General features: G+C 40.6%; 1 protein-coding gene across 1 annotated transcript in view; it reads left to right on the forward strand.

Annotated features, from left to right (window-relative positions):
* Pmfbp1 (polyamine modulated factor 1 binding protein 1) overlaps window positions 1-17315 on the forward strand; it is a 50133-nt gene that overhangs the window by 3423 nt on the left and 29395 nt on the right. Inside the window, exons 2-4 of the mRNA XM_026399220.2 lie at window positions 1200-1355; window positions 9680-9928; window positions 12467-12685. Coding sequence (XP_026255005.1) covers window positions 1200-1355; window positions 9680-9928; window positions 12467-12685 — 624 coding nt within the window. The remainder of the gene's footprint in view (window positions 1-1199; window positions 1356-9679; window positions 9929-12466; window positions 12686-17315) is intronic.

A 17315-nucleotide genomic window follows, 5' to 3' on the forward strand; every position in this document is an offset into this window, starting at 1 on the left:
ACTCAGGGCAGACTCTGAGACACAACTTACACTCCAGAGTCCCCTGAGCTCAGGCTAAAATGATTCACAAGGTCATTGTCTGAAACTGTCTCCTTGGGTGGCTTCTTCCCCTTCCCCATCCTGCATCCTCCTCTTTTCTGTTTCTCTTGGAGCTTTTCTTTAATAGATGCTACAAATCTGCATGTAAGAAGCTGCTTCCGGGGAGTCTAACCTAAGAGATGAGCACTTCCCATACTTTGCGCCAGTCTCAGTTCCAAAATCTAAATGTCGGAGATGGCAACACCTGCCCTTATTAATGACGATAAGCCAGCCGTGATACTATTGGCAAAGTGATGGGATCCTCCAGGCAAAGCGACTTCAATTGTCTCACGGGAGTTTTTTTTAAAAGAGAAGGCAGGGATGGGTGTACATAGGTTCATGAAGGGCTTCTTCCAAATTCCTTTTCATACTGCTGCCACCCGTGACAGAGTGGAAAGGGACATCATGATATGACAGAGGGCCCACCCATCTGTCACTGCTCTGCATCCCCACCCCACACCACCCAAGTTGCTGTACTCCATAGCCTCTATTTTGACCTCCATCACTATTTTCCATTCTGACCCAGCAACAATTAGCTAATCCTTTACACAAAGATAGAGATCTTACCCAATCAGCCCAAGGATTTCACTCTTGTTCCCATTGGGGAACCCCTGTAAAGAAAAGCACGAGGTTTATAGGTGAGAGAGATTTGGAATAACGGATAAGGAGAAAGTTTATCCATTATCCTTCTGTGGGACTTCAGAATCTCACATCAACTCCATCACTAAGTCACTCAAGTCTTGACTAGCTCACTTGACATCTCAATATGTTCATTTCATCGGTGGCAGAGCCATTAATATTTATAGACAGTTCACTGGATGCCTGGAATTATTCTAGGCGCTGACTTCCTCTTGAAAAAACAGGGGGAATTGTCTGATGCAGCCACAGCAGTGTGGTGAAGATTAATTAATATAAATAAGTAATTGCCTGAATAATGCAGGGCACTCAGACACCTCGCAAATGGATGCTGTGTAAATGTTCCACGGGATGAGTAATAATAGTAAAGGCTTGATGGACAAATTTCCAGTAAATTTAAAGTCTCTGTCAACCTGATAAGTGACTGAAAGTAAGCATTTTCTTGATGGTTCATAATGGATGCTTTTGTTTTTCCTGTGGCCTAGGCGGGGGAGAGAGACAGAGAAGTGAGCAACCTTAGCAGCAAGCTCCTGAGCCTGCAACTCGACATCAAGAACCTTCACGATGTCTGCAAGAGACACGGGAAGACCTTGCAAGAGAACCAGCTGTGCGTGGAGGAGGCCATGATGAACAGCAGCCACGTAAGGAATTGGGCAGCGGCTACCTGCCGCTGCTCCCTTGAGCAAGAACAGTAGAAAGTTCTTTCCTGAGTCATTTAAGGCTACTTATTGAGCAAGCCATGAGGGACCATGACTCACACACAGAAGAGGCTGCTCCTGCCCTCAGGATTTTTCACTCTAGCTGTTTCCAAGATCATCTGCCTCTCAGATGTGCTGTCTTTCCCTTTTCTGGCCTTTCACACCTGACTTGGTAGCCCATTTCCCTGAAAATGCCGGATCACAGTGATCTAAGGAGAGTAGTATCTCCTGATGGATCTTAGACACATTTCTAATCAACCATGGAAGTAAAAGCCATTGCACCCACTCCGGGGTGTCACTCCTCATCAGTGCCATGGGTGCTTGTTACAGACGTGCTTGCCTCTTGACTGCCTTTGAGATGTCCTTCTGGAGGCCAGAACCCAGTCACAGGACAAGCTGAAGCGTTGAAGAGGAATGCCCCTAGGAGCAGAACCCAAGAAATGGCAAATCGGGAGACGGTTGATTAAATAACCTAGCCCCCTTCACCTGTGTCAGAGTTAACTCAAGACACGCTCCTAGCTCTCTCCCAGAATTCCTCATTGGGACCCACCCACAGTGGTAACTGGCTTGATGACACGCCCTCCCTGGCTCCAGAGTTTCCTACCGTCTCCTCCTACATACACTACTAGGTTGACAGTCACTCAGTTCCTTGTTTCAGGGCCTGCTTTCTTTCAGAGGTACCCAAGCTGAAACACTCAGTACCACTTCTCCTGCCTGCGTGTGAATAGTTAGGCCCCCCGGCATACCATCTTTCTGGAGTGATTTTGAACTAATACTGATCTAGGGAATCCACCAGCTGAAGTGGTTTGTATTTCAGCCTGAGGTTCTTTCTCTTTGGAAACTATACACCTAAGGTCTTTAAACCACACTCTAAGCTGATCCACACAAACTGGGGAGCCCGCTGGGATGTGTTTTCTAAAAGCTGATTTCCAAGAATTTCTTACTTGTGGTCTTTATTTCCATTTAGTGACTTGAATTCTACACAAACATAAAGCAAGTACTGGTTGCACAGGTCTTTGCTGAACCCCCCAGGTGCTGTGTAAGCAACCACGGTGATCTGGTCTCTGTCATGATGTCTGTTAGAGTTCCCCCAGGACTTATCACCTCGCTATGGAAACCAAAAATTGTTCTCTGCAATGCCCAAAAATGCTACCAGCAAAGCAATCCTACCAAGCACTGCATCCTTTTCTCAGGAAGTCATGAATATAGAAAAATCTTTGGTTTCCCTAAATGGATCTCAGGAATAAGAAGATCATAATTTACTTCTTTCTAAATATTAACATTCTAGGATGTTTTCACTGTCCCGGGTTTTCATGGATTTACTTATTTCCCCCAGTCAGGGAAAGCCATGTGGCTTATAAATATACCTGGCAACTTGAAAGGAGAAAAGTATTAAATTGCATTTTATTATTCTAATTGCCCACAAGAAGGTCTAACAGCTTGAAACAAGCTTTAAAACAAGCTCTTTTTTTTTTCCTAGCACTTAGTGCAAAATTTAAATTGCAGACTATGCATACAAATACACAATTACTGTAGACCTATACTCATCTACTCAGAAAATCCCTTTTAAAAATCTGCTTTCCACAAGGAGAAATATAATATGAAAGAGAACCATCTCTGTGTGGAGGAGGGCATGATGAACAGCAGCCACGGAAGGAATTTGGCAGCTGCTACCTACCCCTGTTCCCTTGACTACCCCAGGGCTAGAACAATAGAAAGTTCTTCCACTAGTCATTCAAGAGTACTTGTCAAGCCAGCAATGAGAGAAATAAACACACACACCCTAACAATGAAAATACCACTCCTACCTCAGGACTTTTCACTCTGGCTATTTTCAAGGTCATCTGCATCTGAGAGTGAAACCTAAGACTTTCTGGAGTTTTGCTAATATCTGAAAGTGGGGGTGGGGAGAAGCAGGAGGTCATGGTTCAGGACCACAGTTATGGGAGAAAAGCAAATTACATCCGATGTTACATGTAACAAAAGAAATGGAAGAGAGAAGGTGGATGATAGGAAACAAAATGATCTGACCTGATATATAAAGAATAATTCATTATGCTCTAAAACCAGAGCAAGCGAGGTGCCCCTGATGCAGGATTTATGGGCACTGACTCTTCGGTGCAACCTGCTCTTGCTTGACCCTGAGACTGAGCGCCTCCTTAAAATCTGCACCTTGCTTCCCTCACTCCAGTACTGGCCCTGTCCAGAAGCCAAAAGAAAGCCTCAAAACAAAAGGAGAAAAGAACAAGAGAGGAATCATAATAAAATAAAGATCAAATCAGGAATAGAAGGGTCCTGTTGAATAATTTTCCCAGGCCCCATTCCCTGGCAAAAGCATGGGTAGTGTATCCTGACATTCAGTTGAGCTTAGATTGTCAGGCTAAGCTGTGAGGTATGTGGAAGGCATTATTTTTAGGATAAAAACTGCATATGCAAATTTTATTCCTGTAGATGAGAGTCATTAGTTGGACATGTAAAGATTAGTAGAGTCCTGATGGACATTATCACACAGTATCATTTTGGATAATTTTTCCATAATTTTTCTTGGTGCATGATGGTTGTACATAATGATGGGATTTGTTGTCACATATTTGTATGTGACAAAATATAATTTGGCACAAAATATAATATATAATTTGACCAATCACAATCCCCAGTATTTCTCTCTTTCCTCCTCCATTCCCTGGTCCTTTCCTCTCCTCTACTGATCTCTCCCTTCAATTTTCATGGGATCTCCACCCCCGACACTTTTTCTTTTCCTTTTTCCTCTCCAGTTTCCACATAGAAGAGGAAACTTGACTTTCTGAGTTTGGCTTATTTCACTTAACATAATGCTCTCAAGTTCCATCCATTTTTCTGCAAATGACATAATTCCATTCTTCTTTATGACTGAATAAAACTCCACTGTGTATATATACACCACATTTTCCCTTTTCCATTTATTCATGGAAGGACACCTAGACTGGTTCCATAGTTTGTCTACACAATACCATTTTGAATCATTGATAATGAAAAAAGAATTTTTAAGTGAATCTGCTAAATGTAATATGGGATCCTAGATTGAATGATCCTAGAACAGAAAAAAAAATTACATTAGTGAAAAAATCTGACAAAATTTCTCTAGTTTCATTCATAATCATGTAACAACATTAATTTCTTAGTTTGGACAAATGTACCACATTATGTGAGAATAACTTAACATTAGGAGAAGCTGGATGTAGACTCTATAGGAACTCTCTTTGCTACTTTTGAAATTTTTCCATAACTTGAAAATCCTTCTGAAAGAGTGTATGTTTTTAAAGTGAATCTCGGAGATCATTCGTGAGAAGAATGTCAAAGCCACAGATGGATGCAAAAGAAATGCAGGTCCGTTAAGCATGCAGTTCTATATGCTGCCAACACACGAAAAAATACAAGGAATATAATTTAGGGAAAACCTAAGAAGAGATCTACCTTCTTCAGTGATTTAAGACTAACCTACAATCCAAGAAAATATCTCACCTAATGCCTCAAAGATAGGAAAATAAGTTTATAACAATGACTGGAAAAGGATAGGGAGAGATGCAGCTCTTAAATTCAGTTCTGAGACCCAGTCATCAGAACAACGCCAACTTGTGACAGAAAAGGACGAAAACTAGAGTAGGGAATAAAAGGGTTAAAAAGTATTTTGAAAAGCCGGCTTTAGGCAAATCAGCAGGGTCTGATGACATTCTTCCAAGAGTACTTAAGGAATTGGCAGGTGTTATTACATAGCTGCTAGTGATTATTTTTGAGAACTCAAGAGGATAAAGAAAGTCCCTGTAGACTGAAAAAGGGTAAATGAAGTGCTCATCTTTTTAAAAAAGGGAAAAAGGACAATCCCGGTAATTATAGACCTGTCAGCTTAACTTCAATATCAGGGAAAATATAGAACTTAACATCAATCAATTAGCATCAACTTGAAAAGCACAAAGTATTGGGTGGAAACCAACGTGACTTTTCAAAAGGCAAATCATGCCAGGCCAATTAATTTCCTTCTGTGATCAAGTGGCCACATAGGCAAGGAAGGAGCAATAGCTATAATCTCTTTGACCACAAGTAGGGCTGAAAGGTTGATTAAATATGGGAACAAGTTCCTTGGGTGGCCCTCGTGCTCCATCTTTTCAAGCAGCTGATGCCAGGTAGAAATCTAGCTGAGAGACCTGATAGACCAGATGGCCCCCAGAATCATCTACCTCTGGACGGTCACCTTAAGAATTAATCTTACTTCCATAAAATCATTTCTAACTTGTTCCTTTTCTCCAGATCTCAGTTTAGAAGCCAAAGAAGAATGTAAAAAACAACAAAAAAAAAAACTTTTCAAAAGAAACGAAAGGTTTTGGTACCTTTATGCAACTGTTCTGTTATTTAGCACAGATATGAGTGAAATGTCAGTTTCATAGCATGTGGCATGGATTCATAGCATATCATTTTCTATTCACTTAGAATTAATAAAAATAAACTTTTGAATATGTCAGGATAAATAAGTGGAAATGTTGCAAGTCTTAAGTCAGTTTAGGCATTTTTTTTTCCAAGTCTTGCAAATTTCATTTCTCCAAACCCATAGTTTTGTGGAGTACATGAATATTTACGTTTTCCATCCAGCAAAACTCCAATTTCTCTGTAGATATAAGCAATTTGGGGAACTTTATAATTAGTTCTGCTGCTGGAAATGTTGAGAGATCTCCCATCATCTGGCTGGTCCATCATGTTACCCCAGACCAAAATTAAATCCAGAAGGCTCCACATAACCTTTAGGAAGAGATATTATTAGTGGTTCATCAGCATCATTGCCAGATTGGGGAGCTCTCTACACCCCATTCAGGAAAGACACTCTTTACCCACAGGAACCTTTAAAGCAATTCTGAGCACATCTAAGTATGGTTGACATACCAGATACTAGGAACAGAAACCCTGAAGAAAGTTTGACTTCTTTTAAACAAATAGTGTTTCTCTCATTCTGTTGGGTAATGAAGAGAAAGTGGGCACATGGAAAGAAGGAGAGGCAAAGAAAGAAGGTATTCTCATGTGTACATGAGGAGACCACAGTTGAGTTTCATCTAGGTCATATACATCCCGTGGGGGAAGGGAATTCCGGATCAGAGGTTACACGTGAGCACTAGAAGCACCAGGAATCCAGTTTCTTAACCTTCAAGAGACCAGTTCACATTAAGTGAAGCCAAGAGAAGAAAATTTGGGCAAAAAATAATAAGGATTTTTGCCAGGTGTGGTAGCACATGCCTGTAATCCCAGCAGTTCAGGAGGCTAAGGAAGGGGGATCTCAAGTTCAAAGCCAGCCTCAGCAACTTCACGAGGCCCTAAGCAAATGAGACTCTGCCTCAAAATAAAACACAAAAAGGGTTCAGGATATAACTCAGTGGTAAAATGTCCCTGGGTTTAATCCCCAAAACCCCCACAAAAAAATTAATCCGTAGTAGTAGTAGTAGTAGTAGTAGTAGTAAGCACTTCATCACTGAGCTACATTACCAACCCTTTTTAATTTTTATTTTGAAACAGGGTCTCACTAAATTGCCCAGGCTGGGCTCCAGCTTGTGATCCTCCTGCCTCAGCCTCCTGAGCTGCTGGGATTATAGGCTCCCAACAATGATAAGGATTTTATTGAATATTTGCTCCAATAAGACACACTGTTCTGAATGAACCCCATCCCAGGGTGTTTACGCCTTTGCTTAGTTACGTCCACAGTGAGTGCTTACTTGTGATCATGTGTTTTTCCAAGTAGCTCCTCAGGCCCCTGGCAGCTGTTCTATAGCTACCTGTGTGTAGACAGGGAGATCTGGGCTCTTGAGGCCCTCCCCACACACACACACACACACACACACACACACACACACACACACATTCTCTTTCTCTCTTACTACTTCCAAGTCCCTTCTCTCTAAACCTCAACCAGAAATGAGTTGTTAGAATAGCAGCATTCTTTCTTTTCTTTTTTTTTCTTTTTTATTGATTTTTTAAAAAAATAAATGACAGAAGAATGCATTATAATTCTTATTACACCTATACAGCACAATTTTTCATATCTCTGGTTGTATATAAAGTATGTTGACACCCAATTCATGTCTTCATACATGTACTTCGGATAATAATGTCCATCACATTACACCATCCTTGCTAACCCCCTGCCCCTCCCTTCCCCTCCTACCCCTCTGCCCTATCTAGAGTTTGTCTATTCCTCCCATGCTCCCCCTCCCTACCCACTATGAGTCAGTCACCTTATATCAGAGAAAACATTCAGCATTTTTTTGGGGGGGGGATTGGCTAACTTCACTTAGTATTATCTTCTCCAATGCCATCCATTTACCTGCAAATGCCATGATTGTATTCTCTTTTATTGCTGAGCAATATTTCATTATGTATATATGATACATTATTTTACCCATTCATCTACTGAAGGGCATCTACTACAACCACATTGGTCTGCACCGCCATCTTGTCTTGCCTTTAGTAGCCTCCTATCCAGTATCCCTGCTTCTGTCTTTGCCAGAGAAAATGGAGTTCATCTTCAGTGGATTTTCAATAGAACAACCAGTGCGTCCTTTGTAAAATCTGAGGGAGATCAGGTCCGTCCCTGCTCACTATCCTGCAGTGGCCTTTCATCTACATGAGTCTTTGGAGTCTTTACAATGGTCCATAAGACCCTGAAGGACCTCACCTCCTTTGTCTTTCTCCCTTCATCTGGTCCCTCTTGTCCCCTTTACTTTCTCTACTCCAAGAAGAACAGAGTGGCTAGCACCCCCCCCCCCGGAGATCCTCAAATGCCACCAGGCACATTCCCACTTTCTTGTCTTTGTACTTGCTATTCTCTCTCTCTCTCTCTCTGGAGTATTCCTGTGACAGATTTCTACCAGGCTCCATCTCCTGCCTCTTGCAAGTTTTGGCTCAAATATCACCTTCTCAACGTAGTCCTCCATAAAAATGGTACCAACTCCTCCCTCCTGACAGTCCTCATCTTTCTCCCTGCTTTACTCTGCTCTATGGCACTTTTTCCTCCTAATATACTCCATAATTTACTGGTTTATCTTGTTTCTCTTCCTATTACATGCGAACTCCATGAAGGCAGGTATCTTGTCTGTTTCAAAGACTGCTTTATCTCCATTACTTAGTACAGTACTTGATATAGTAAATGTACCACAATAGACTTAATTAAATTTTAAAAATTAATTAAATTAAAAACATTATATCCCACAGAGGCTAGTATGTTTATGTTCATAGTGGCATTATTCGCAATAGCTAAAACTGAAACAATTCAGATACCCACCAATGGGTGGATATTTTTATCCACCATGAAAAGGAACTAAATACTGATTCTTGCTGCAAACTGGATGAGCCTCAAAAACTTATACCAAGTGAAAGAAACCGGATACAAAACATGAGGTGTTATACAATTCCATGTATGAAACACCTAGAAAAGGCAAATCCATAGATGCAGAAAGCACATCAGTGGCTGCCTAGAGGTGGGGGTAGAGACAGTAGTGACCACAAATGGGCAGGAGAGAATTTTAGGGATGATGGAAATGTTCTAAAACTAGAATTGTAATGATAACTGAATAACTCTATAAATTGATGACAAATCATTGAACTGTATTTCTTAACAATGATGGACTATTATGATTAACTTGTCATAAAATGATGTTATGTGATGGTTACAGGGTGAGTCTAGTAGCATTTCAGGTAGGTTGTGGATTGGCAGAGGGAAATCACTCCACACCACATGCACACTCAGTTTCTCCAAGGTCACACCTGCCTTCAGGAGGTAGAGACAGAGGCAGTGCCTACATGAGGACAATATCTCCCTCTCTCGGCACCCTATTCTCTAGTATTCCAGAACCCCTAAGAACTTACCCTTGACTCCTTTCAGTATTCCTTTACCCAGGTATTCCAACTTTGGTCCAAGAACCATGACCCAAAAATCCATTTTCTTCCAAGTCAATTATCTTGTCTTGATATGTGAGGTCAAAACATTAGCATGTTTATTACATATCTAGATCCTTTACATATTTGTGTTTTTTCTTGACCTCACAAGAAGCTTTCTGACAGGTAAGAACCATCTCTTGGTTCTTTCTTTTGAATCCTTCTTACAGAGTGGGAATACGGAATGCCATATCTCCCTGTGAACAGAAGGAAATGTTTAAAGATGAAAGGGTAGATAGGTGTATGTGAACAATTAAACAGATGAAAAAACCTGCATCCTTAGTGACAAGCTAAAGCCTTTTCTCTCCGTACGGCAGAAGAAGCAGCAAGCCCAGGCTTTAGCATTCGAGGACTCCCTGATGGAGTTTGGGTCAGCGAAAGAGTGTCATCTGAGGCAGCTCCAGCAACTGAAGAAAAAATTGCTGGCCCTTCAGCGAGAACTAGAGTTTCGCACCGATGAATTACAGACTTCCTACTGCTCCCTCCTGCAGTACCAGTCCATCTTGGAGAAGCAGACATCTGACCTGGTTATACTGCACCATCACTGCAAGCTGAAAGAAGATGAGGTACAGTGAGCTTAACTATGGAGATGCAGGAATCAGGCCACCCCTGCTAGAAAGCAAACACGGGGCTTACAGCGGGGAGCTTTGCAACATCTCAGGCAGGTTTTACAAACTTTCCCTCTTTAATTCTTGATCTTTCTGAAGCTGGGCAGAAGGAAACTAAACAGGGTGGCACAAGTACATGAGAGCTCCAGGGCTAACACATGTGGGTCTGTGGGATGCAAGCATGCATGGCGCATCTGTTGGTGGGTGAGCCCATCTTCTTCATTCCATGACCATCACAATTTAAATGCAAAAAGAGTCTAGGTAGCCAAGGGCTATTAAAGAAAAATAAAGATATGAGACCCATAATATCAACTATTTTTAGAAAAAATCAGGTTCTGATGATTATTAGTTCCTGGCGCCTACAAGTTGATAAGATAACCAGACACTGGGTCTGATTCCATCATTGAAAGTGCCAGATCATTTTGGGGGGACTGGAGTTTTAGATCCTATAAATTCAGCTTAAGTATATTCTGGACATTCATTTATATTCATGTTCCAGGGCAATACCTTTCCAACCAAAGAATAGCATCCCTGTAGAATCCCAAGACTCAATTCAAAAGCAGCAAAACTAAAGCCAGTAGCACTAACAGCAATAGAATCATGGTTTTGTGTAATGGACGGGCAAACTCTGATATCTGGGGGTTTCCCCTTGGCATTTTCTTCCTCCAGATCCAAAGAAAATCCCAATGAGTGTTTTAGATGGTGTTGTTGCTTAAGGACCATCTCCAGGGGTTTGTGAGGGACCTTGGAGATACAGATTTTTTTTAAAGGGATTACTGTGAGAATTTGCTGAAAAGAATTGAGAAGGGAAGGACAAAGAAGAGTTATTCTACAACATACAATTTGGGACAAAGACTGTGAGCATAAACCATGGTTTCATAAAGCTAAATTGGAACTGTGTTAAAATTGGCTGGTTCCACCAAAGAGTCCAGGTTTTGCCATCACATCTGCTCGTAGCTTCCATTGTGTAGGTCACCTGCAGGGGTTGGTGGAGTTCCAACCATCACATCCCTGTTCCACATAATCGAGAGGAACGGGAGGATGGAAAGAAAGGCACACTCCTTTTTAAGGACATTTTCCAGAAACCCTGCACAACACTTTCATTCATGTATCATTGGCCAGAATTAGTCACATGGCTATAGCTAGTTCTTGGGAAGCCTGGGAAAAGTGGAGCTTTTAGAGGGGTATTGCTGCACCAATGAAGTCAAGGTTCTGCTACTAAAGAGGAGGAGGAAAGGGTAGATACGGGATTTGGCAAGTAATGGACACAGCCGCAGAGCCCACACTGAGAAAGTATTGGAAAAAAACTTTTTTTTTGGTACCCAGGATTGAACTGAGGGTCACTCGACCACTGAGCCACATCCCCAGCCCTATTTTGTATGTTATTTAGAAACAAGGTCTCACTGAGTTGCTAAGTGCCTCGCCATTGCTGAGACTAGCTTTGAACTCGCAATTCTCCTGTCTCAGCCTCCTGAGCCATGGGGATTATACAGGCATGCACCACCATGCCTGGCTTAGTATTGGAAAATTTATTTGAGGTGTTCTGCCAAGTTCCCCCAGTGCTTTGTTACACAGAAGCATCAGACTGCTGCCTAGGGTTGGGTTCGGCCAACAGTTGAACCCTAAGACAGGATATAAATACATGTATGTAGTTAGTTCAGGAGGTAGTTCCAGGAGGCACATAGAGGGGCAAGTTAAATAAGTCCAGGAAGGCCATGAGTTTAATGAGCTTACATTTATGGAATGTGTTCTATCAGCACTGGACTATTGGAACCAATATGAAGTCTTCCATGATGATTCCTCTTCTCTTCACTCCTTGAAGACATGTAGTTCCAACCATACAATTTAGCACACTCAACTGTATACAGTTGTTTGCTAATTTTAAATTCTATCCCCCCAAGGTTATGAGAGTTTTTAACTCTTTGAGAAATGAGTCTCTCTCACATGCATATATCCCCTCTGCACCTAAGTAGAGCTTATGAGCATTCAATAAATATCTGTCAGATGGATGATTAATTGATTGATTGAGAAGAAAAGGAATCTAAATCAGGATCATGAAAATCTCAGGGGATCTTTGGTTTGTGCTTCCCCACCGTCTCTTGGGAACTTTACTGTTGTGGTCCAGCATACATGAGGGACTCTACATTTTCCAAATTAGATCTCTAGAGAATTCCTAGGGGGGAAAAAAAACACTGGCATTTCAAGCTCTTTAAAAAAAAAATGGAGCAGTACAAATCCATTCCTGCTCATCAACAAGTATTTATTGTGTTCTTACCACATGCCAGCCATAGGGGGCAATAGGCATGGTCCCTGGTTCTGTTTCTAATCATCCCCATCCTGATGTCACACATGGCTTTTAGATCTGCAGTGCACCTATTCCCTTCATCCGGGTTTCCAGTTTAGACTTGGGAATGCTTTGCCTAGGGTCTGACAACCGTGCCCTTTACTGGTTAGATGCTTCACGGGTTCTGTGTGGTTTTGTTCCTCCACCAACAGGTGATTCTCTATGAGGAGGAAATGGGAAATCATGAGAACGCAGGGGAGAAGCTCCATTTGGCACAGGAGCAGCTTGCCTTGGCCGGGGACAAGATCATCTCCCTAGAAAGGAGCCTGAACCTCTACAGGGATAAATACCAGACTTCCCTGAGCAACATCGAGTTGCTGGAGTGCCAAGTGAAGATGCTGGAAGGCGAGCTCAGCGGGCTCATCAGTCAGGTAGGATGCACACCAGGCTCCTCAGCCCAGCAAGCAGATCGGCCCCCGCATGGTTCCCTTCAATGGTCCTTCACCAGAAATCCAAACCCTCAACCAGGGGTCAGCTCCTGCCCTTGAATTTTGCAGCCTTCAGCTTTTTAATTTCCAGGTTGCATGTTTTCTTTAAGGTTACTCCTTAGCTCTTTTGGGGTTCCCTGATGACTATCAAGAGCCACCACTTCCATGTCCTCGTGGAGGTCTGGTAGTGAGCTCTTCCAGGTCCCAGGACTCCTGCCACCATGACTTCAGGACCAAACAGGAGAAGGCCAGGAAATGTAAGGAGGAAGAACCAAAGGGCCTGGCTTGTTTCTTTTCTCATTATTTTTTTAAATTTCACAAGTAACGGTGTAGACTCTCTAGACCAAAGTATGGAGGTTAAATGTGAAAGTCTGCCGTCAGCCTGCCTTGCCCTTCTGTCACTGCACTGGGAACCCCAGGGCTTCCGTGATGTAGTTACATATATAAGTGGCCAGGGCTCTCTTTTTACATAAATGGGCATTATACATGTGATTTCATAACTAGCTTTTAAAATGCATATCTTAACAGTTTTCATCACTACTTGTATCCTCTAGATGTACCATCTATTGACTTTTTTATTTTCTGTTACAAACAAGTTGTAATAAACATCCTTATTTCTGCAGGGTAAATTCCGAAGCATGGTTGCTGGGTCACGGGATATGCTTATTTTTAATGTTTATAAAATACTTACAAATTATATACCAAAAAGATGTTACCAGTTTATGCTTTTGTCAACAATAACTAAAAGACTTTTTTTTCCCCTCCACACCTTCTCACACTGTTTTCAGTCTTTTGAAGTTGTGCTAAACTAAGGAGTGGAGCGGTGGAGGGGGGAGTTTTCTTATTATTTATTAGATAATTTTCATTTCATTAGTTCTAATAGTCACAGAGGAGACTCCAAGACAGATGAGCATGCAGGACATTTAGGGACAGCTGGTGTTATGAACCCCCGTGAGAGGAAGGGGAAGGAAGAGAGATGGCCAGAGAAGTCTGCTGTGTTATCTCAACAAAGGCTCAGCCGACCCCATGGTGGGGTGGGACTGGATGCAACTCCAGAGCAGTCTTAAGCTCAGCAAAAGGGACCTGGCCTTTGTACCTCTGTGTTGATCGATTATTGGATGTGGGCTGCCCCTGGGAGAGGTGTGACTGAAGGGCAAACGGTTTTCCTCTGCCCAGGCAATCCCCAGAAAGGGCTGATTCCTGGCAGCAGCCCTTGGCAGCTGCTGGGCCAGCAAGTTCTTCACTGCCAAAGGGAGTCTGGGAGACACATCGGTCACCTCCACATGTGAGGGTGTATTGACCACTGCTCATATGGGTCATAGGGAGTTTTGTTTTACAAATAATTTGTTTTCATCCCTAACCCATGTTTTACTGGATTGTTAGTCTTTTGGGGGTTGATTTATAGGGACTTACAGGTAATAATGCTTTATCACGGATGCTGCAAATATTTTTTTCAGTGATCTGTAACTTTTCATTTAACTTTGTGAGTAGAACTTTTCACCATACAGAAGTTTTATAATTTTTGTAGAGTTGAATCTGTCAGTCCTTCTTTATAGATCCTAGGTTTTCTTCTCTACTCCCAAGATTATGAAAGTCTATCTCATATTTTCTTTTAGCACTTTTATAAGTTTTGCATTTTTATGTTTTTTATCCTTAGTCCACCTGGAATATATATATCATATATATATATATATCATTATATATAATTAAATGTCTCTGATTTTTATTTATCTAAGTGGATCTCTAATGGCCCCCACACCATTAGCTGAACATCCCAACTTTTCCCACTGATTTGGGTACCAATTCATAATAATGATTCTTCCATACACAGAGCTCTTTCTGGGTACCATTCTTTTGCTCTTACTTTCCAATTCTTACAGGTGTCAGAGTTTTTTTAGTGACTTTAACCAATAACATGTTTTATAGCTCCTTTTAGAGCCAGTCCTCATTCATTATTCTATATTTCAAATTTTTCTTAACCTTTTGTACATCTCTCCAGGATGAAATTTGGACTTTCATTGACTGAGTTTCACGTTATATATTAATTTAGGGGAAATTAGCATGCCCTCGGAATGTGACATATTTGTTCTTTTATTCTGATTTTCCGTTGTACCCTTTCACTAAGATTGTATACTTTTCTTTATAGATCTCACATACTTCTTGCTAAGTTTATTCCTAGATATGTTATAGTTGCCATTAGTTTTATGAGTAAGAACTTTTATATATTTAATCTTAAGAATTACTACTGAGGTGTAGGAAACCTCTCTCAGCCTGCCACCCTACTGAGTTCTCTTATGGAGTTTTTAGTTGAACATCATGGATTTTTCCAAATTGATTTTACTTTCTAAGTTTACACAACTTATTTTCTATCTCACTGCACCAACTAGAACTTCCAGAACAATGTAGAACACAGTATCTTTGTTTTGCTCCTTACTTTATTAATTTTTTTATTTTTTCCTATTAATTTTTTTTAGTTGTAGTTGGACACAATGCCTAACTTTTTATTTATTTACTTTATTTATTTATTTTATTTATTTAAGTGGTGCTGAGGATCGAAACCAGCGCCTCGCACGTTCTAGGCAAGCACTTTACCACTGAGCCACAGCCTCAGCCCTTGCCTCCTTACTTTAAAGGAAATGTTCCTAGTATTTCACTATTAAGCATAATATTAATATTAAGCATAATGCCTGTTGTGGCTTCTTGTTTAATGTTCTTTTTCAGATTAAAAGTATGACTATATCTAGCTTATAAGAATGTTTATCAGAAATGAATGTTGAATTTTACCAGATGTTTTATGAGCATCTATCCTTTAATGAAGGAAATCAGATTGATAGATTTTCAAGTACAAAATAATCTATGTCCCTGAAATAAATTCTACTCATGATGTGTTATTTTAATAAACTGCTTTACTTACAATTAAATACATTAAATTTGGGCGTAGTGGTGCACACCTGTAATCCCAGTGGCTCGGGAAACTGATGCAGGAGGATCATGAGTTCAAAGCCAGCCTCAGCAACTTAGCTAGGCCCTAAGCAACTCAGCAAGACTGGATGTGTCTTGCGGTGGTGTCTGGATGTGGCTCAGTGGTTAAGTACCCCTGAGTTCAATAGCCAGTTCAAAAAAAAAAGTGTCAAATTTTTATTTTCTGCATTTATTTTTAGAAATAGGATTATTTTTTGGCTTACATTTTGTGCTCTTATCTCATATGATGTCTGAATTTTGCTATCCTAATATGAATTGAAAAGCTTTTCACCTATATTTAAAATCTCTGGAGCTGTTCCTATAACATACAAAATGTCTACTTCTTTAAAGGTCACAAATAAACCCAAATTTTACACATTATTGTGCTCAGCAGTGTACTATCCTTCAGTGTACCTTTCCTTTTGCTGTAATAATTTCTTCTTAATTCTTTCAGAAACAATCGTGAGTAGAAATTTTTCTCCATACTTTCATGTCTGGATGAGGTTTGTTTTGACATCGTTCCTGAAGGCTAGTTTGGCTGGATAGATAAACTTTCAAAAGCACCTTCCCCTAAGTCTTTGAAGACAGTGCTGCATGGTCTCCCACCACCCAGTACTGAAGATCAGTTTGGGGATGTCATTCTGCTGTCTGTAGGTCATCTGTTTTATCTCTTTGAACTCGAGAGGTTTTTAGGCGAAGGATGTTTTATCTTTCATTAAGCCCCTCAAAATACTTAACTGACTTTTAATCTGAAGATCTACACTTTTCTTTGATTCAGAGAATTTTTCTTCTATTACTTTTAAAATCAATTTCCATTTTCCTTCCCAAAGTATTAAAAAGATATTAAAACCTATGGATATCTTCTTCCTGTTCTTTAACTTTCCTGTTATGTTTTTTGATGCCTTTGCCCTCTTAGACACTAAATTATTTACACAAATGTCATTTGTGGTTAATTTTAGATTTCTGAATGGCTTTTCTGCAGCTTGCTCATGTGCAGCTTTCACGCTCAATGAACATGAACTATTTCTAACTTGGCCTGAAAGGCTCAGGTAGAGGCAGGTTTAATGGGAAATGAACCTACCATGCAAACTAGAACTCTTTGCTCTTTTTTTTTCCTTTGTGCATTAGTTCACCCCATTATCAGTGCAGAAAACTAGGAAGGTAGTGACCTTCATGCATGATTTCAGATGATCTAGGATAGATATTTTTAAAACAAAAAAATACAGCTCTGGGAAAGAAAACAAATTAATGGGTATCTACTATTACAGTTTCTTTTAAAGGACAATTGTTCAACATCTAAGTTTTAAATATGAACTAGCAGCTCCTACATCTATGGATTTAATCTACACATTTACCAAAATAAGTACTCAAAGATTTATGGACAAAAGTAACCACTTCGGTTTCATATTAGAAATAACCTATATTGCCATCAGTAAGACACTGGATAAATACGTAGAAAAGCAATTTAAGGGGCTGGAGTTGTGGCTCAGCAGTAGAGTGCTCACCTAGCATGTACAAGGAAGGCCCTGGGTTCGACCCTCAGCACCACATAAAAATAAATAAATAAAATAAAGATGTTGTGTCCAACTACAACTAAAAAAATAAATAATTT

Source organism: Urocitellus parryii, chromosome 15, assembly GCF_045843805.1.
Source record: "Urocitellus parryii isolate mUroPar1 chromosome 15, mUroPar1.hap1, whole genome shotgun sequence".
NCBI classification, from domain to species: Eukaryota; Metazoa; Chordata; class Mammalia; order Rodentia; family Sciuridae; genus Urocitellus; species Urocitellus parryii.